The sequence below is a fragment of the Schistocerca serialis genome, chromosome 11, assembly GCF_023864345.2.
Source record: "Schistocerca serialis cubense isolate TAMUIC-IGC-003099 chromosome 11, iqSchSeri2.2, whole genome shotgun sequence".
In the NCBI taxonomy this organism is placed as follows: domain Eukaryota; kingdom Metazoa; phylum Arthropoda; class Insecta; order Orthoptera; family Acrididae; genus Schistocerca; species Schistocerca serialis.
The window spans coordinates 109943565-109965565 of record NC_064648.1 but is presented as its reverse complement, the minus strand read 5'-3'; the positions used below and the strand labels follow the sequence as shown (position 1 = coordinate 109965565).

General features: G+C 43.5%; 1 protein-coding gene across 1 annotated transcript in view; it reads right to left on the bottom strand.

The window, feature by feature from the left end:
- Positions 1-12237: 12237 nt before the first annotated feature.
- The window catches only part of LOC126426507 (TD and POZ domain-containing protein 1-like), a 66224-nt gene continuing 56460 nt past the window's right edge, over positions 12238-22001 (bottom strand). The window contains exon 4 of the mRNA XM_050088413.1: positions 12238-12628. Within this exon, the coding sequence (XP_049944370.1) occupies positions 12238-12628 (391 nt within the window). The remainder of the gene's footprint in view (positions 12629-22001) is intronic.

Genomic DNA, 22001 nt, shown 5'->3' with positions numbered 1-22001 from the left:
GATCTAAATAAAAGATGACGGTAGAAAACTTTTGTAGATCTTCAGATTTTAATGTGCTTCTGCTTGTTATGTGAAAACGTAGAGGAGGTCGACTTTAAGTTAAAAAAGTGAGCGGTCTTGCTAAGGTGCAGACAACATTATTAATTAATAAAATTAAGGTAATTCATGTTCGAAACTGTAAATCAGCAAGTTATTGTTATCGGAGGTGTTGAACAGTGCAAGAATTGTCTTCAACGAAAGGAGAAAAGTAGGGACTATAATTTGTAAAAAAAAAAAACGTGAACCAAGGAGACAGCACAGGACAGGCTGAAATCTGATCGCACCATACTGTTAAAAAAAGTAATTATGTAAGTTGTATTGTTTATAAATAAGCCCTAATTTTGCTAGTGAGAATTGTTTGAATATATTTAGTGTTTACCAGACTTCTTATTCTGTTCTTTTCCTTTATACCTTTTTATCCTCTATGCCATATTACTTTTTATAAATGTCAAACAGCCTTTACTACAGCAGAGAATACTGCGGCATCCTGGTCGTAGACAGAAGGCCGCTCCTTGTCTTCTATACAATTCATAGCTGCCCCATTTATTAATGATTTCATTTGCAAATGCATTTTCTTTTTACTGTTCATTGTGAAAGGTCCCCTAGGTAATTATAAAATTCATACTGATTACGTAAAGAAATCCGGGTTGTTCTTTTCCAAATAATAGAAGTCTGCGTAATCAAAACCTAGCCTCCTTCTGACAACGATCAGGAGCCGACCAGAAGACGGACGTCTTCGACCGCTTTCGTGTCTCCTGTGGCAAAGCTGTGCCAGACTGGAAACACGACATTCTAGTATGAAATACAGATTTAAATTGATAGAACTGAAATATATTTAACGTAAGAAAAATAATATATTTTTTTATCATACTAGAAGCGTTTTCCTCTTCTCAGCTGCCTCTTTTGTATTAACTGTTGCAGTGTCTGTTAACGATGACGTAGGCGCTGTGACTTGGGGAGAGACACAAGTTCCTTTACTTTGTCTGGCTGATTTTTATCCTTCAAAATTAAATGTGGCGAGAGCAAAGTTGCATCAGTAGGGACAGAATTAGTGGTGATCTGAAAAATCTGTCCAATAGAGTGTGTTGTTTGGTTCGTCTGTTGCTGCTTCACAACTGTCTTCCTTGGGTCTGACTGACTGCGAAACGTCGAAATTTAATCCATCTGCATTGACTGTGGCAAAATACGTGTCAGTTAAAAATGATGTGTACCATTGGTTATTTTCTGTGTGTGAAGAAAGCTCTAATCTGTTAATTTCCCATTCGTGTATTGAAATGCTCTGCTGAAAGTGTAATGCATCTTCATAGTCCGAAATGTCATCATGTTCTGTTAAAAAACCCAGACGCAGCTTAGCTTCAGTTTTTAAAAAGTTGGACGATCCAAAAATCTGCATAAATTGTGTGGCTGTGAACAACAAATTTTAAGTGTGTGTGTGGTTTTTACATCTATTCTTTTTCCTGAAACTGCTCCTCTAACTTTAGTCCTTTGTAATGGGATTGTAGAGCAAGAATTATTCGCATTGCGTTTATTGCCCGCTGCATCACTATACGATGTAACTGGAGATCCGTAGTCAGTCAGTGCGGTGAAATTATGTCAGCCACTTGGTATGCTTCTAATCGCATGATGCACATTCTTTTGTGGCTGTTCTTTTCCCTGCAATAACGTGACTCTTATGTCTTCCGACGTGATGATATGTTGTCTTACTGTATTGATACCATAAAAATTGTAAACTGATTAAAACCTGAACTTTACTATTAATCTCTTTAATAAAAGCAAAGTGGTCCCCGTGTGTTAATGGTCTGCAAGTAATGCTGTTCGTGAAATGTTGCCTGTCCGTTGATAATTTTCGTAGCAAACAGATCCTGAAATGGAAACATCTCACCTCGTAATGTAATTGCTTGGAAACACAGTGCTTGGCTGCTCTCTGCGCTCCAGTTGCAAATTTCTGACTCCAGTTGCCGAGAGCCCAGTGCAGTGCTCCAGACAGCGAGCAAACTGTTTTATACACACCACTGAGTGTGACACTGCTTTGAATAAAAATGGCTTGGACCGAGGAATTGGTGAAATATGCCTTTAGCAAAATGTTTTTACGTTATCGGATATATTAACACCCGTATGCACTTCATATTACAACATTTATTAATATTGTCAAAGGAAGACACCGATACCAAAATCTTACTCTCACAAACGTCAGTGAAATAACTGACAGACATGAAACAACCCTCACAGTGAAAATCAAACAATCTTTAATCAAAAATCTCAATTTCCTTGATGTTGCTGTCTAATTTAACAATGAAACTAATGTAACTAGCGCGACTGCAGTGCCACTAAATAAAAAAAATGTTCCCTTCATTCCTCTTCATACTCTTTTCTGATGTCCTTACACCTCATTTCATTCTGAACCGTTAATCGTATCTCTCTCCTCTGTTTCACAGCATTCAAACACAGAGCACTTTACTTAAACGCAGGCGCTCTGAACTTCACGCCTGCACTGCCCAGAGCCCCCTGCTCGGCGTCTCAACTCACAACTACCCCCCTGACGCTGGAACTCCAGCGCCCCTCTCTCTCCCCGGCAGCGACGACAAACACGTGGACACCCTCCAGCGACGCAGCTGCTCCTCCCTTCTTCCGCTTGGTAGGTAAACAGACCTGGTTAGACACTGTTCATATGGGACCCTGCTGCCTCAAATGCTGTCTCCTGTTCCTTATCAGCAGTTTAATGAGCGCCACGTCGCTGCCGCCATTTATTCTGATATCGACTGCATTTTTTTATTTATTTTTTGCCAAGGAAAGATCCCCTGCCCTGCTCGGAAGGAGGCTTTTAAATGAAGAGAAATAAGTACTTCCTTCTAGCACTGGGTAAGTAATTACATGTGGTTAACATTTTTTTAATATTACTCTCTGCAACGTCAAAGGCTATTATCTACAGCTTCCTATTTGGAATGTGGTAACAGGGGGTATTCTGCTGTTCTTTATCAGCATTTAACGGACGTCTTTTAGTCTACTCTGCCGATGACTGCATTTTATCTGCAAATGGAAGATGCCCTACTCGAACACTCTTTTTGAGAACATCTTTTTTATAACAAATTACATCTGGTTAACGTTTTAAACATTACATTCTGCTGCCTCAGAAGTTTTCTACAGAGCCCCACATGAATTGTAGTAATAGCAGTGTTCTTTTCCAGCAGGTTATGAATGTGTTCTGGCTGCCACCATTTCCTCTGTCAACAACTGTGTTTTATTTGCAAAGCGGAGATGCCCTGCCCAAAAGCACGCTATGAAACGTACAGAAATCAGTACCTCCTCCTTTCATTTGGTCAGTGATTACATCTGGTTTAGACTTTCAATACTACGTTCCACATATTGAAAATGTTACAGTTCTCTTGACGATAATGGAAGAGAAAAACGTTGTAATTTTGTGTCGCGTCACCAACACCTTAGTGAGTGTGTCTGCAGTTTCTTTGCTTCAGTCTGTCATCAACTGAAGGCCGCGGCAGGCGCCTCTTGCCGACACACTGTGGTGACGTCACAACACCACCGCCCACACACGCTGGCCCCGTAATCGAGTGAGCCTGGCCTTGTTGCCTCTCACCGGAACAACAAATCAACACTTTGAAGTCTGGAAACAAACAAACTGAAAGGCATTTACTAAAAAATATCTTAATACACAACTAAATTAAATTACAATTTTTTTACAAATAATTTGTATACGTAATTGGCTTTCGTGTGAAATGGTTCAAAGCATTCTGGCATGCACAGCGCAACATCACACACTGGACAACAGTATGTTGTTTCTTTCCTTTCGCACACTCCAGTTTATTTTTTAGCTTTGCCACCAGACACTTTACACCAGGCTGTTCCAACCGAGCTCCAGGGAGCCGGAGCGCTCCGGAGCGCTCACTGCGGCAGCTCGGAGCCCGCGTGGAGGGGGAAAGCGAACCCACTGCCCCCTGGCCGCATGCAGCCGCGACTGACGCAATAATCCGTGTTCAATGACAGCTATGACTAGCCGCGGCAGCCCTGTACCTCTACTGGAGGATACCTTTCTATTCATTGAGAGGGATGGTCGTCTGCAATGTCTTGTATGTCATAAAGTAATTAATTCTGCGAAGAGGTACAATATACCACGACATTATTCACGTCTTCACGCAGCGCACTACGATCAGGTAGAAGGCGTTGCATGCAGAGAACTGGTAGCCAGGCTTAAGAACGATATACCAGGAGACGTAAGTTCAAAAACGGTTTCGTAATACGGAGGGTATCAAAACATGCAACATAGTTCGTGTTCTGTAATGCGTTTATGATTTTCAGGTGAATGAGAGCGGAGAAAACACTACTGAATCTGCAATTCGAGCAAGCTACAGAGTCGCTCACATCATTGCGACAAGTGGCAAGCCATTTTCTGTGGGACCACTCGTAAAATCGTGCAGGGTAGCAGTTGCAGAATGTTCGTTTCCAATGGAGGTGCAGGCAATTGGAGGGGTTTGCCTGTCGAAGCAACCAATGTCTCGTCGAATCCTGGACATGGCAGCGGATTTAGAGACACAGCTCAGGAAAAAGGCGGAGACCGTTGTTGCATTTTCGCTAGCGCTTGACGAAAGCACAGACATATCGGACTGTGCTCAGCTTGCAGCCTTTGTGCGTGGTGTCGACATGGAGCTGAAAGTAACTGAAGAACTCTTGGATGTGGTACCACTCGATGACACCGCAACAGGACGTGACATTTTTGAAGCTGTTTGTGAATCAGTGGACAATACGAATTTTCCGTGGGATAAGCTCCATTGTGTAGCGACAGACGGTGCACCACAAATGATCGGGCGTCACCAAGGTTTTGCTTCTCGTTTGAAAAATAAGCTCGGGGATGAATTCGGGAACGACATTTTGACTCTTCAGTGTTTTATTCACCAAGAGGCACTGTGTGCTGAAACAGTAGAGCTAGGTGGCGTAATGAAAGATGTCGTGAAGTGTGTGAATTCTGTGCGGCGTCACTGTATGAATCATCGCCAATTCAAAGGATTCCTGAAAGATATGGAAGCGGAGTATGGGGATATACCTTACCACAGTACAGTTCGTTGGCCGAGTCGGGGAAAAGTTCTTGATGTTTTCTTTGCCATTCGTGGGAAAATATCCCTTTTTCTCGAAATGAAATGGGAAGAAATGCGTTGTCTGAAAGATATAAAATCGATATCAGACCTGGCGTTCCTAGCTGATATAACTATGCATCTGAATAATTTAAATCTGTCACTGCAGGGCAAAGGGCAGCTAATCGTTGACATGCATGACCAGATCAAAGCGTTCATGGAAAAGTTACGTTTATTTGAGAGGCAGATGAGTAATGGAAATTTAACGTTCTTCAATCGTCTTGCTTCTTTAAAACTACCTGAAGGCACTACTTCCGGCGATTACCAAGCAAAGTTAAAGCAGCTCATCACGTCGTTTGAAACACGTTTCCGAGACCTCACTAGTTTCGAAATGGAACTTAAGGTGTTCAGCACTCCTTTTTCAGTTTCCCCCGATGACTTGTCACCGTCACTTCAATTGGAGATTATTGATTTGCAAAATTCAACTTTGTTGAAAGAGAGGTACTAGAATACGTTGGATTTGTCACGATGGTATCGTTCATTACAGCAAAAAACGTTTCCCAAGCTTGCTACAGTCTGGAACCACGCGACCGCTACGGTCGCAGGTTCGAATCCTGCCACGGGCATGGATGTGTGTGATGTCCTTAGGTTAGTTAGGTTTAAGTAGTTCTAAGTTCTAGGGGACTGATGACCTCTGAAGTTAAGTCCCATAGTGTTCAGAGCCATTTGAACCATTTCCCAAGCTTCATAACAATGCCGCTCAGATCATGTGCATGTTTGGATCTACGTATTGTTGCGAGCAGCTTTTCTCAGCAATGAAAAGAGTAAAAAGTAAGGAACGATCGTTTCTTCAGGATGCAACAATGAAGGCCATCTAATGAAAAGAAAATGTCAAGCTACAGAGGCCCAATAAATTCAGAATGCAATTTCTTGTAAAACAGTTGTTTCTTATTTATTTCCTGAACATCGTATTCCCTGATGTAGCATGTCACCACGTCTTAGCATCTAAGAGTATGCGGTTGTCGATCTTCTAAGACGCAGCTGGCACATCAAAACGCTTGCCTTGCCGCCTGCCTCAGCCAGCCATGCCACGGGCCGGCCCACTTGAATGGTCACAGCGAGCGACACGGCTCCCTGCAGCAGGGAGCGCTCCGCGGCTCACAACGGAGCCGACGAGCTGGAACAGCCTGCTTTACACCATCTCCACGGCCTCGCTTTGCTGTCAGTTGCAGGAAATTTTCTTCCAAAATGTCGCCCAGTTAGTCTGTCGCCTGCAGTCCAGCCACCGTGGCCAGTGTTTCTCCAGTTAACACACATGAGTTTACGTGCAGGACGTGGTTGCCTGTGTAGCATTTTATACATAATGTAACTGTTTACCATTCCCCAAATGAAAATTCTGTAGATAAGTAAGTCGTATGTAGGACTTGCCAACATGTTTTGTATTATTTTACAGTCTGATATGTCACGTGAACGAATTATTTTTTTGAGTGATGTAGTGGCAATTACTAATTATTCTTACAAGTATCAAATAATTCAAAATGAAATTCACGCTTTACGTCAATCCTGTAGCAGACATTTGTAAATAATTTCCGGACACCGGATTTTGCAAGGTTCAGTCGCCACTCACTCGCGTTACGGAAGAAACGTTTGCGGTTAACCCACGATTTGTACCGACCAATGAAATGTATATTCACCGATGTTATGTGGAGGAGGTTACAATTTAATTTCCAGTATTCTCTGCCAATTATTTTGGGACGAGGTAGACCTTTTACTTTCTCACTTACAGTGTCACGGTCGAAGAAGCTGACAGGGGCTGCGTCGTAATCCTGCACAGTTACTCACAGCCCGCTGTGGTGTGGAGTCTGTCAGGCCTCGAAGCCGACACTGGCGAGGCGTGCGTGCAGTGAGTGCGTGTGGCGGCACGCCGCTCAGCTGCGGCTTCCGTGTCCAGACCTGCAGTCAGATTTTGCAGGGCGCCACAGGAGGGTGTCGCGCCTTCTGAGTCGATCGCTGAAAAATCTTTCCCTTGGAGCTCTCTTGTTCGATGCGGAGGGAGTGCAGACGTTTAGAGAGGTGACCACATTCGCAACGCCTGTCACAGTTCGTCCTCACGGCTCTTTTTCTACATCCTTTAGTTACTGCGTTCGTGAAGAGTTACTCACTGAAAAAGGCGCAAAATCTGCATCACGAAACTGTGCACTTGGCCGGTGGCCATCCGAGCGAGAAGCAGAACGGGTACTTCTGCGCATGCGTGGGCGTATCGAATCCGTCTGCTGGTTCTGTGATGCTGGTACCCTTTCTGCCTCCAGATAGCTGTCGCGCTGGACCTGTACTGTACGTTTTTGACAGTTCGGTCACTCTCTTAATAGTAACTGGTTCCAGAACAGAGGAGCGTTCCGTTCTGACAGCTAGGCCAACAAATTTAATTACCATCAATGTTCATGTCCACCGTAAGGTACAGCGACTGTCACAATATATCTGTGAAAATATATCATTTTAGATGTTTCAAACAGGTAAATGAAGTCTAAACACAAAGCTTAACAATATTCAGGGCCAACATTTTAATCAGAGTAATTTGTTTTGCAGACAAATGACATACAAATTAGATTGAAATCGGCCAGCTCTCTTGCAGGCGAATTGTTTGACGTACTGACAAGCCTCTAATTCGCATCGTGTAGCGTATGCTTCACATATACATATTTACCAAAAGATGTGGGAAATCCTGATTAAAAAAAATAGTCCGATCGTGCATATGTAACGTCAGTCCCGGATGGCGCGTAAATATTTAAGCGGAATGTCTCAGCGACAGAACATGCAATTGCACGTCTGCTGGGATAATGTTGGACGTTTTCAGGTGTAAACCCATCCCTTAAAAGAACTGCCGTAGCGTTGTTTATTTCTGCATCGATAATAATGACAGCTTGAAAGCCAGCTGATGTCCCCACAGCTGCCGTTGAGACTTGCTGCAAAAATAATACATCAAACGCGACATCTTGTATTAAATCATCTAGCGCACTAATTGTAACAGAGGTTGTTATCGAAGTAATGTTTAGTGTTAGTACATCGTGGGGTGCCATTAGATAGATGTAGCTTGCTCTGACTGCGAAATTGCTGCGAGAGCGGGAGAAAATATCCTTGTAATACCGGGACATTAAATGGCAACCGGACGCTGGCGTCTGCGATCATCACCGATTTATAAACTGTTGAGTACAACTGGAGCTCTAATCGCTAAACAGTGTTACACATTTTATGTGGGAAGTGATCGTCCTGACTTAGTTTCGGCCCCCCTGTCGTGTGGCCGGTCTTCTCTCCGCCGCCGTGGTCGGACCGCACCTACCGTCTGCTCCCTTCCCGCCGCTGCTTCTGCGCATGCGCGGCCCTCTGCCGGATTCGCTGTCCGCATTCTGCATCGCGCCCCCACCTGCAAGTTTCCCCTCGGCGACTGCGCGGGCTGTCTGACGCCACCTGTTGCTGTTTGCACGGGAATAACAGTGTTGTAAGCGTTTCTGCGTTACAGACAAGACCGAATGTTTACACAGGCTTTCGTTACGTAGAGAGTAATGCAGCATGTTACAGATATGTTGCTCTTTCCGGAAACAACTTTCTTTCGCGTCATTTTTATCGATGAAATTCGGATCTCGGAAATTTCTTTGTTATCTCGTGATCTGGCGTGCGCAGACGCGCACTTAAATGAAAACAAGTGCCGTAAACTCATCGCTGTGAAACCGGGCTTGAAACGCATTTGGTCAGTACACACCTGTCTGAAGCGTAATTCACAACGCTCTTCCACTGACACCCGCGCTGTTGGTGCTGCAGAGGAAAGGAAAGCTGAAGCCTGTTTCTCGTCGCTCTTGCTAAGCACAATAATATTCCCTACTTATTTTCTATTTCTCTTTATGGTCGTATTCAGTGACACTGTAACGCTTTTGTCATATCTGATTCCCCACTCTACCCTAACAGATTCGAAAAGTTCGGGTCTATTTGTCACTTGCTAGTCTAAGATGCAGTCTTCACGACTCGTTTCTCAGATTAATGGCCCGAGGTAGTTTTTGAGTGAAGCACTTTGATCACTTTGTCCCGATTCCCTGGCCCTGCCTTCATTCTCAGCCACCTATGTCGCCCACTGCAGAGATGGAAGGTTAAAGGTTCCACCTAAAACTATAAATAACCAGGAAATGCACGCCAGTTGTTATCCGGGTTTCTTACTTTCTATTCAGAGCTCTTCATGGACGATATTTCTCGCATCGTCAGTGGGGACTAACCTGACCCGGTCTTTTTCTTAATATTCTACAATCCTCCATTCCGAAATCACTGATATCTGGGAAGCATGTCAATTTGAATGGCAAAATTTCAGCTCGGTTCTTGATTGGTGGCTGAGTTACAGTAAGCCTAGTGTGCGAAAGGACCCTGTCTGCCACGGTTCTGAGGCAGCTTTTAGGAAAAGGAGGACAATGCAATTACACAGTCAGTGTTTGAAAGACGTACTCGGCCCTTCTGCTAGTCTTAACGGGAACTGATAAGTTGGGCAAAGACAGATCAAAACTGTTTATTCTTGTCGACGTGAAATTTTTCAGTCGATTGCAAACATTTTTATGAGAGTACAACAGGGACATGAAGAAGACTGGAGCTCTATTTCAGTTTCTCTACACCTGACTCAACCGATATATTGCTACCTGCTGCGCGCGTCTCGGTAGAAGGAGCGTGAAAGTAAAAACTAAGGAGGGAACATGAAAGTAAAAATTAAGGAGAACGGAGGTACACGGTGGCTTACCGGCAGTGTTTCACACCGCGACTGCAACAGGAAAAGGCCGAAACAGCTGTGGTACTCAAACTATCCTCCGCCACACATCAGAATGTATCTGTGAAATTATCATTTCAGACTTTCCAAATCGGTAAGTTATTTCAGAAAGGCGTTATCTTGTGAATTTTGGAGCAGTTTTCACACAAAGTGGGATGCGTTACATTTTATCTTCGTTTGCACTACAGATACGGTAGCAGATCTAGGGCAGCTATTGTTAACAAGTCTGAAGACAAAGATTTACAGTATTCAGGACCAATATTTTAAATTGGGTTATCTGTTTTGCAGACAAATTGTATGTATAAATTACATTGAAAACAACCTCCTCTCTCGCAGGCGAATTGTTTGATGTACCGGCTAGCCTGGATTTAGCATCGCGTAGCGTGTGCTTCGCATACTTCCGTACAAAACTTAATTTTTACACTTTTCTGTCGCACTGGACTGAGATTTACGTATTTCGATATCAAAATAAATTTTAGCCATTTCTCAGATACCAACTACACACTTAGAAGCACTAGTTTAAATAAATGCGAACACATTTCAAAATATATGACATCTGTTTCGACAGCGGATGTCTGCCGGGAGTGCTATTGTGTTTGACGATGTGGAGAACACAGGTGGAGTTCTGGGCTGTTTTCCGTCTGCTGACGCGTGCCATACCGTTCCAAAGTGCCGTAATAGCAGAGTGCAACAGGTGAATGGCGTTAGGCGCGATCCGAATTTTGGGGAGTCACCGTTTTTTTAGGACGCTCTAGCGCAGTCACCACTCGCCGTCAGAAAATCACTGCTGATTGCTGCATGTTGTAGAAGAGTTTGTCCAATTTAATTTTGTGTTGGGTTTTCAACTTTGAGAAACACGTAGTCTTTGTGAAATAAATGAAAATCTGAGAAAAGTCGGAAAATTTTGGGGCTTTCGTTGTGAAGCCTACATACTATAGGGCAGGAAGCACGAAATTTGGATTTAGGAGCCCAAAACATATGATTATAGAATCGCTGAGGAAAGATCTGCCGCAGTTTCTTACCAATTGGTATTTTTGGTCATTGCACGTAAGGTGGCTCTGGATAGTTACTGCTAGATATTTTACGGTAGGTGACTTACTGTTTCGAGCAATTTGTGATCAGCAGTGTAATTGTACAGTAGTGGATTTCTTTTCCTGTGTATGTACAGTATATTACATTTATTTATTTTGAGGATCAAATATTCATCAATGAGGTCACTCACCAAGTCAATACTGTCTTCTGGCGTCGCTGCTTCCTCATAGAGAATGTTAAGGAGCTTCCGTGTGTAACGCCGCCACATGAGGGCCACAGAAGCTCTTGTTCAGAATGCAGTCTGCCACTTTGGTCACACATGCACCCATGGGGATGCCAAGTCTAATTGTATCACAGCAGACAGGGGAATGAATGTTTGAAGTGTGGTCTGCTTCCAAAGCGTGTACAGAGACGCAAAAGTGTATTTTGGGAAACTGCCGTATAATTCCAGTGATGGCTGCATGTCTCACGTGATTGAGTATAATTCCCTGAGAGATGGCAGTTTGTTCTGTAAGAGCAGCAAGGGAGGTGTTTAGGAGTCTAATGATTTTAGGTGGTTCTTCAATTCTCTTTATTTGAAGGTGGGCTGGCAGGAAGGCTGCAGATGGTGTGAGCATGATGTGGTGTGAGCACTGCTACCAATGTGACATTACAGTTAAACACGAAAAGTACTTGTGCAGTGCACGCACAGAAGTGAATTCAGTGTGAGGTCGCAAGTGAAGATACATTCTAAGTGAACAGCTTATATGGCAGTAATATGTGTATGGTGCAGTTCGCAGTGATGTGATGTAGCAACATAGACACTGCTAGCAAATGGTTTGCAGTAATTAGGTAATGTAGGAGACTGGTGCAAAGAACTAACATTAACGCACAACAAGCGGTATTCTCGCATTTGTGTCTTGGAAGAGATTGGGTGTTTACGTTTCGAAATACAGGTGGTTGTGAGAGACGTCGGCTGTATTCTTGTAAGCTGTTTGAATACTGTATATGGGACGAGAAACACAAGACAGAGAGGGAGAGAGAAGTGGAGTTTATAAATGATGGAGTATTTTGCAATTGTTGCCGAGCTTTTGCAGAAATTGTTTGTGAAATGTTTTACATAGTGAATTCTCAAAAGGAAGGTCTGTCACGTTGGTTTACAGATATCTCCTGTTGTTGCAGTAGTTGTGGTGTTACTGGAGTAATTGTGTGGACTGCAAAAGAAAGAAATGAATAGAGAAAGCGATCTTTTTTTTTTTCAATTTTTTTATTTTAATATCATGTACAATGAAGTACTACTGGCACGTATTAATGCTCTGTTAGCACCTCGACGAGCTGCCGCCGGTTGTGCCGCGTGGCGACGTCCAGGGGGGTGTTCCCACTATTACTCCTCGCCCCCCTGTCGGCTCCGGCCTGCAGCAACGCAGCCGCCGCTTCTGCATGGCCATGGTGTGCCGCCAAGTGCAGCGGCGTCTGCCCCCACAGATCCCTGGCGTTGGGGTCAGACGCCGCAGAGAGCAGCAGCCGCACCACAGCCGCGTCGCCTCTCAGTGCAGCCCAGTGCAGGGCGGTGAACCCGCCCCCGTCCTTCGCCCGCACGTCCGCTCCAGCCGCCAGCAACAGCCGCACCTCTTCCACCGGCCCCTCCTCCTTAGCTGCCTCTATCAGCCTCCTGCCCCGCTCTGCATCGGAAAGGCTCCTGCACAAAACATCGACACACTTGCTCTCTACTATCGAGACACACACACCAAATGAAAGAAACTGTCACAGCCGCAAAACTGCCAACTATTCTGAATACACTTCTTCCGAGCGACAAGTCACAAATCTAGAAATCTCGCTTCTGCGATACGGGTTAACCAGCGTATTACAGACAGATGCACAGCACCAGCCCATAATCAAAAACTTCAGCCATCTGCCATTAAAAATAGGTCCACTCCATCTCTTAACAAATTCATTAGGCACATTTCCTCATAATTCACTCCACAGATCCACCTCCTTTCACCTCGGCATGCAGTTGCTACCCAATCCTTCATCTACATTCAAACACACCCCTAAAACTACCTTATCTGGGTACCAATTCCTTCTGTCACTTAGGAAGAAAACACTGGAAACTAAACGCATCTCTAAGTACTGAAATACAATTTCCTCACGAGACAGCTAAGTGATTCAGACCACTAACATGGAAATTTCCTGACATACCGACAAAAAATATAAAAGTCACTGCTTCGTACACAATAAGTTGGTCCACATATTTCAAATACAACAAGGGCACCAGGTCGACTCTCCCTGACACACACACACACACACACACACACACACACAAACTACCCGCTGCATAATAATCATCACATGTGCTCATATACCGGTAATCATGCATGCAACAAGAGATACATCCACTGGAGCATTCATTTCCATCTACTTACAAACTTTGCAACCCACCATATGGTCTGTGGCAGGCGGTATCCTGCACAACTACTATACTCAGTCATGTTAACTTTGTGCAACTTTTTGCATTTTCTGAAAAGTCTGGACACAAAATAAGTTACACACCACTACAGAAGGCGTAAAACTTTACATTTATACTTAAAAAGGTCTAAGTAAACCTAAAAGTGTACACCAGCTATACCGCTTCCGAGTAAAATTTCTCTTTCAGTAGTAGTACAAACACTTAAACCATAACTTTACACCAGTCTCAAAAAAGTACTGTATTTCCTGTATGTAATGCTATGCATAAATTAGATCATGCCAGAAAGAAATCAGGTGCCTGTAACAAATACAAACAGAGTGTTGATTCATTATCGCATGTTCACTTACAAATATCAAAATACTTGTATAGATCTGGCATTGCTGAACTTTAACCGATGTCGCGGGAACCTCTCCCCACAGCTGATGCAAGTTAAAGGCTAATCCCAAGTGAGAGAGCCACTAAGAAGCTCCAAAGACAAGTGAAATACCAAGTAGAAACTACAGAGGTAATAAAACTGCTGCATTTAGTACAAAATAATCAATGTAGGTGGAGCAGCAACCATATGAAACAAAAGTAATAACTGGTACATATAAAAAGTTCTCAACTGACTGCAGTCATCTGCTTTTTACGTTCCGTTCCCAAATACAGCGAGGGAGAAACGACTGCCTGTATGCCTCTGTACGAGCGACAATGCCTCGCACCCTATCTTCACACGCCTTGTCTCAAGTGTACATTGTCAGAACTAGAATTGTTCTCCAGTCAGCCTCGAAAGACGATTCTCTAAATTTTCTCAACAGAGTTCCTCGACAAGAATTTCGCCTCCCCTCCAGTGATTCCGATTCGAGTTCCTGAAGCTTCTGCACAATACCTCTGCGTCACTCGAAACTACCGGTAGCAAATCTAGCAGCTCAGCTCTCAGTCCTATAGCTGTCTTCCTTTAATTCTACCTGTTGCCGATACCAAACTCTCGAGCAGTACTCGAGAATAGGTCGCACCAGCGGCCTCCATGCAGCCCTCATCTACAGGCCAACCACACTTTCCTAAAATTCTCCCAACAAACTAAAGTCGACCTCCCGCCTTCCTTACCACAGTCCTCTCAACCTCGTTCCATTTCGCTCAGACATTTAAACGACGCCTCTGTGTCTAGCGGAACACCTCTACTGCTGTACCTCAACACTACGTGTCTGTTTTTCCTACTCACCTGCATCAACTTACGTTTCTCCACATTTACAGCTGGCTGCCATTCGTCACACGAACTAGAAATTTTGTCCAACTCGCCTTGTGTCCTCCTACACTCAACGACGACATCTTACTGTACACTAGGGGACAATCAGCAAACAGCCGCAGATACCTGTCCACCAGATCATTTATGTATACAGACAGTAACAGCGGTCCCACCACCCTTTTCTGGAGAACTCCTGCCTCTGGCGAACACTCGCCACTGAGGACAACATACTGGGTTCTGTCACATAAGAGCTGAGGTCCACTCACATACATGGGAACCTATTCCATACGTTTCTATCTCTTTCAACAGTCGACAGTAATCCACCGTGTGAAAAACTCTGTAGACATGTAGGTGATGGATAAGCACACCACATCACAGGAAAATCTGCACAATGCAAAGAATTCCGATCTTTGGGGTAAAAATGGCTCAGTCACCTCTATTGCAATCACGGATTGTATTAAAGAGACGGCACACAAAGAACTGGGGGTAATGCTGCCCGTCTCAAAGAAAAGGATTGTAGTTTACATAAAAGTCAGCCTTGCCGCTATTGGACGCACCACAAAGGCGACCGAAGTTAAACCACGCGGTTTGCCAGAACCACCAAGAAAGTGCAAAACGAAATTTGGAGTATAAATCCATCATTGCAAGCAGCTTCTCAAAATCGGTAATTCGATCAACCATAGGGACTTTTGTATGGCTAAAAAATAGTGCTGACATTACACAAATTAGTTGTTGCCGTAAAAACAAAAAAAAAAAAATTTTCCTTTTAAGAAAGCTGTTTAGCGTAAGACACTGCATGAAATGCGATTTACTTGCAACAGACCTCTAAGCAAAGGAAAGGTCTCTCTAGAGAGAAGTCATTACTGACTGGCGATGCAAATACTTGAGACAAGTCAGGAAATTAACAGAACTCTTTTCTATCAACGGAACTTGGAAGGTGAACGAATGACATCCCTCTTAGAAGACGATGACAGGGTCATGACATTGGCACCAAAATGGACAATATGATAGTGCAAGCAACAGCGGTGAATGTTGAATCCAATACTTGGTTTATTTATTAGTCTACACCAATACCGTCTTCACCAAAATATTTCCTATTACATATTATACATTTATTCCAGTGGTTCTTCCAATGCTTAGAACTATTCTGGAACAATCCTTACAGTAGTGTTTAGTTCTCTCAGATGTGCAATTTGAATCTCATCTCTTATGTAAAAGACATCTCTTTAAGGTTTGTCTTTATTATTGGGAACAAAATGTCATGTTGGGCGAAGCACATCACTACAGTATTGTTTCTAGCCAAACGTGCCCAAGCACACAATTAACTGTGAGCAGGTGCGTTATCGCAGTGCAGAAACGGTGAACTGTTGCTGCCACAAAACCGGACACCTTTCCACGTTGCCTCAAACCATCAGGGTTGAGCTGGTGAGAAGATCTGCCCACTGGCCGTTTCATCTTGGGACGAGGAGTCGTGGTGCACTGTACTGTCAAAACCAAATATTACTATCAGAAACGTAACATTCACATTTCAGTGGTCTTGGCCATCTGTCACCGAGACGATTGAGTGTTGGTTTATGCATCGTTTGGTTTAACTCTCAGTTCGTCTTCTATTATGACCTTCTCATCATCCTCATCTTCTTCTTCGAAACGTTTATACCAGCCGTGAACACCTATTTCACTCTTGGTATACTCACCAAAAGTAGTATATAATATTTCTAAAACCACAATGCATTTTAATCCATTCTCATAGCAAATTTTAATACAAATGCAGTAATCCGTTTTTACAGTAAACAAATAATCGCCGATACTCTTAAAATACCAGTAACCTTTCTAACACCTGACAAAACACTAAATAACCGATACGCAGAACGTTGTACACACAATGACAAAAAGGAAGTAGGAATCTGAGTAATAAAACGCGTGAAATGACGAGTTTCCCGTATGACAAGAATGGTTGAGTTTCAATCCACCGAATCAAGGGGAACTTTTACCTCTTAGAGGAAACACAATGGAACAGCAAGTCTTCAGTTGTCCGGTATAATTACACCACATTTCGTTTATAATCGCTTTGGAATATATCCATCCATTTGGGAGGGAATTTTAGATGAAAATGCCTTCAGATGAACAGGCATTCGGTTCTGAGGTGTATTTGTAATAGATGTAGCAACCTTGGCTTTTGATTTCTGTTCCTGTGTTGATGTAATTTACTCCACAATGTTGTGTTCCGAAAGAGGGCTATCGTTTGCTGTCTCGCAGTGGTGCCAACTCATTTACCTAAAAATGAACACTGCCCGGATGGGTCTTCACAGTGCGTCGCCACCGATTTAAGGCGTGCGCCGCGGAAACGCCGGCACGGCATTTCGGAACCGAGGCATATAGGAAAAGCAGGCAGGCCATTCCGGCCCCCAGCGAGTAAAAAAAACTCGCAGACGCCCTCGCGCGCCTTGACGTCACGGAGAGGAGGCTGCAGCACCGTGCATTCAGTTTTGAGACAGCCACGAGCAAGGCTTGCTGTAACTGTGCCGTAGCACATTGCATTAATAGTGCTCGAACGACGACGGATGTTACTTATCACGTTTTTCCCAGGGATGAGCACTTGCGACGTGAATGGATAGTTCGATGCAAACGCAACGACAAAGTGAATGTGAAAACTGCACGTGTGTCATCAGGTTACTATCAGCCAGAATATTTTGAATGGGATCTGAGAAATGAGCTTCTAGGGTAACCAAGGAAGAAGTTATTACCAGCAGCAATCCCCTGCATAAACATTCCGAACTGGCGTGGACAAGAAATTGCGGAAAGCGGTGATGCAAACAAAGGGTAAGACGTCTGCACACACATAACACCTTCAATAATTGAAACTGAAAAATTACCATAGTACAAACGAATTCACATAAATGCAACACTTTTTGACGCATTAGTATATTGCTTTACGGGAGTGAATGACTCACTATATTGTACAGGCAATAAATAGTGTTGCTTAACTGTATTTGCTTTTCCTCCTGGGTATAATAGCTACATTTGTCTTAGAAATAGCCATTTTTTAAAGTATTCTCGATATGTTAACTATTTTAAAGCTAGTATATAGTTCAAATGACAAAATCAGCATATTTCGCATAATTTGTTTACATTTACTTCTGTAACAATAGCTGATGCTGACCAGTTGACTTTGCAGCGTAGTGGTGTGGGCTCTGACTCCCATGTTGGAGGTTATTGGTTCGTATACCTGTATTTCCTCTTACGTTGTATTTTTACATTTTATCAAACTAGGCTATTGTAGCCGCTTATGCCACTGATATTTAATCGCTTTTGTCAATTGATCTTATTTATAGTGAGAAATTAATGCAGTTGCATAGTACTTGGTCAAAAATTTTAGGAATAGTAGGCCTACTCCGTAAATAATTTTAGGAATAATAAAATTAAAATTAAATTCATTCCTTAGGGATCTGGAAGTCGTGCACAATGCTGTGGAGCAAGAAGTTTGCAAAAGCGAGCTTTGACGGCTTTAGAAACTGTCACCGAAAAAAAAAAAGTCGACCGAACCACATGTACAGATTCCGTTCATGCACCCACTGAACTAGTGAGTACGAATTTGGAAATTAAGGAACTGAGGGCCGAGACTGAATGCACAGAAAGAAGCGGCACCAAAAAATGTGATGCAACCTTACGAAGTAAAACGAAAGATCTCCGACGTGTTCTTTCGCTGAAGTGGGCAGAAAAGTCATCTGACGTGAAAGAAAAAGTCAAATTGCACAAAAGTTTAAATAGTGTATTGTCAAATTGTTTTACACAGGCGCAAATAAGATGTCTATTAAACGAAAATGAAAGGGTAAAGTGGAATTCAGAGGACATTGCCCATGCATTAACTTTAAGAGCTCTGTCACCTAAAGCATACACTTAGTTGCGAAAGCGAAAAATTCCTTTGCAATGCAGGGCAACGCTTCAGAAATGGACAAAGGAATTTAAATGCAGACTTGGTATTCTTGAAGATATCCTGTGTTTATTGAAAGCCAAGTCACACACTTACTACTCGAGAGAGAGACAAGCTGTTCTGACATTTGACGAAATCAATTTTGATGGCCGCATATGTTACGATTCATCTGAAGACGTAGCAGTCGGACCACATTCCAATGTACAAGTTTGCATGATACGTGGGTTGTGGAAGCAGTGGAAACAACCAGTTTACTATGATTTTGACACTGTGATGACCAGTAATTTGCTTCAGAGCATCATTAATGCAGTTGAGGAATCTGGAATCGGTGTTGTTGCTGTGACGTGTGATATGGGCGGAAAAAATATAAAAGTTTGGAAGGAACTGTCTGTCGATACAGAGAGACCTTATTTCGTAAATCAAGCAGACTGCACCACGAATGTATGGGTTTTCTTCGATGTAGCACACCTGTTAAAGTTATTACGGAACCGTTTATTGGATACAGGCATTACGCTACCTGATGGGTCCAAAATATCTAAGGCAGCTATACAGGAACTTTTAAAGCATCAGAAGAGTGACTTAACGATAACACATCACATTACTGAAGCGCACTTAAATGTAACTCGACAAGCAAGGCAGAATGTGCAGATGGCAGTGCGACTATTTTCACGACAAACAGCTCAGGCTTTCAAGTATGTTCTTCATAAAGACGTTGAAAGTAATTTTATTGAACTCGTTAACGACGTCTTTGAAGTCTTGAACTCTAGAGTTCCAAAATATGAATGCTCAATCCCTCCGTAGTGGGTTTGGAATCCATCTCTCAATTTGAGAAAATACTTTGAACAGATTCTTAGATATTTGTCCAGCAATGCGCGTTGGTGACAAAGAAAGAATGTTGCCTTTCCAAAAAGGTTTTATAGCTTCAATAAAATCTCCCTTTGGTCTTTTCGAAAGTCTGAAAAGTATGAAAGTCAGCTATATATTAACTTGTAGGCTGAATCGAGCTTTTTTTCTAGGGTACGATGATTAGGTATATTTCATAACAATCATACACCTTTTGAAGTAAGGAACAGGATACGTCTCCTTATACTGACAGGTAATGCAAGTGATATCTCTCTCTCTCTCTCTCTCTGGGAACACGCCAGTTACTAAAGATACTCTGTATATCAACAAGCTATCCCCCTCAGAGCAAGAACTGAAAGGAAAACGACGGATGTTCACGCCTCCCGACAACCACCGTGCTAGCTGCGGTAACTGCATGTAGGTCACACACTGAAAGATACCTCGTGGGTCCATCGTTCGGTATCGTCACGTATCGGATTTGTCCGCAACACTTCACGTCTACTTCCCCGCTTTTTCGTTTCTGCAAACGCCAGTGACCCTGCAGCTGTAGCGCCGAAACTGGGTGGCGAATCTGAAAGTTTGCCGTTTCTGTTGGCAGCGCTGGGCGCCGATTACGTCAGCAGTTCCCTCAGTCCACTGCAGCGACCAGTCTCGTCGTTTAGATTTTTGTTCATTTTCAACGTCTGTTTTTGAAGAATGTCGATGTGAAGAAAGAGCACACTAGTTACGATAAAAATTGTGTAACGCAACTGGTGTCCTGTTTTTTCGCATTTGAAATCATCTTATTCCATTCAAACCGCCCCTCCCCCAGGGCAATGGGTGTCACATATACTTACCTCACATAGTCAAAATTAAACACTGGACCTGATGAAAGTTCAAAAAGCAACAACACTCTTTGACAGAGTGAAAGTAAAATTATGACTCAGTACAAATTAAAAAAAGCAACTTCAATATTTTCCGAAAACTGAAAAAATCTAAATTAGAGAGACTATCTTTAGTTGCCATGGCGAGAAGACGTATTTCTAGTGATGCAGAATGTTGTCTGAATAATACACTACTGGCCATTAAAATTGCTAAACCACGAAGATGAAGTGCTACAGATGCGAAATTTAACCAACAGGAAGAAGATGCTGTGACATGCAAATGATTAGCTTTTCAGAGCATTCACACAAGGTTCGCACCGGTGGCGACACCTACAACGCGCTGACATGAGGAAAGTTTCCAACCGATTTCTCATACACAAACAGCAGTTGACTGGCATTGCCTGGTGAAACGTTGTGATGCCCCGTATAAGGAGGAGAAATGCGTACCATCACGTTTCAGACTTTGATAAAGGTCGGATTTTAGGCTATCGCGATTGCAGTTTATCGTATCACGACATTGCTGCTCGCGTTGGTAGAGATCCAATGACTGTTTGGAGAATATGGAATCGGTGGGTTCAGGAGGGTGATACGGAACGCCATGCTGGATCCCAACAGCCTCGTATCACTAGCAGTCGAGGTGACACGCATCCTATCCACATGGCTGTAACAGATCCTGCAGCCACGTCTCGATCCCTGCGCCAACAGATGGGGACGTTTGCAAGACAACGACCATCTGCACGAACATTTCGACGTCGTTTCCAGCAGCACGGACAATCAGCTCCAAGACATGGCTGCTGTTACCCTTGACGCTGCATCACAAAATGGCTCTGAGCACTATGCGACTTAACTTCTGAGGTCATCAGTCGCCTAGAACTTACAACTAAGTATACCTAACTAACCTAAGGACATCACACACATCCATGCCCGAGGCAGGATTCGAACCTGCGACCGTAGCAGTCGCTCGGCTCCAGACTGTAGCACCTAGAACCGCACGGCCACTCCAGTCGGCGCTGTGTCACAGACGGGACCACCTGCGATGGTGTACTCAATGATGAACCTGGGTGCACGAATGGCAAAACATTTTTTCGGATGAATCCAGGTTCTGTTTACAGTATCATGATCCTCGCATCAGTGTTTTGCGACATCGCAGTGAACGCACATTGCAAGCGTGTATTCGTTATCGCCATACTGGTGTATCACCCGGCGTGACGGTACGGGGTGCCACTGGTTACAAGTCTGTCACCTCTTGTTCACATTGACAGCACTTTCAACAGTGGACGTTACATTTCAGACCCGTGGCTCTACCCTTCATTCAATCCACGCGAAACCCTACATTTCAGCAGGATAATGCATGACCGCATGTTGCAGGTCTTGTATGGGCCTTTCTGGATACAGAAAATGTTCGACTGCTGCCCTGGCCAGAACATTCTCCAGATCTCTTACCAATTAAAAACGTCTGGTCAATGGTGGCCGAGCAACTGGCTCATCACAATACACCAGTCACTACTCTTGATGAACTGTGGTATCGTGTTGAAGCTGCACGGGCAGCTGCACCTGTACACGCCATCCAAACTCTAACTCAATGCCCAGGCGTATCAAGGCCGTTATTACGGCCAGAGGTGGTTGTGCTGGCTACTGATTTCTCTGGATCTATGCACCCAAATTGAGTGAAAATGTAATCACATGTCAGTTCTAGCATAATATATTTGTCCAATGAATACCCGTTTATTATCTGCATTTCTT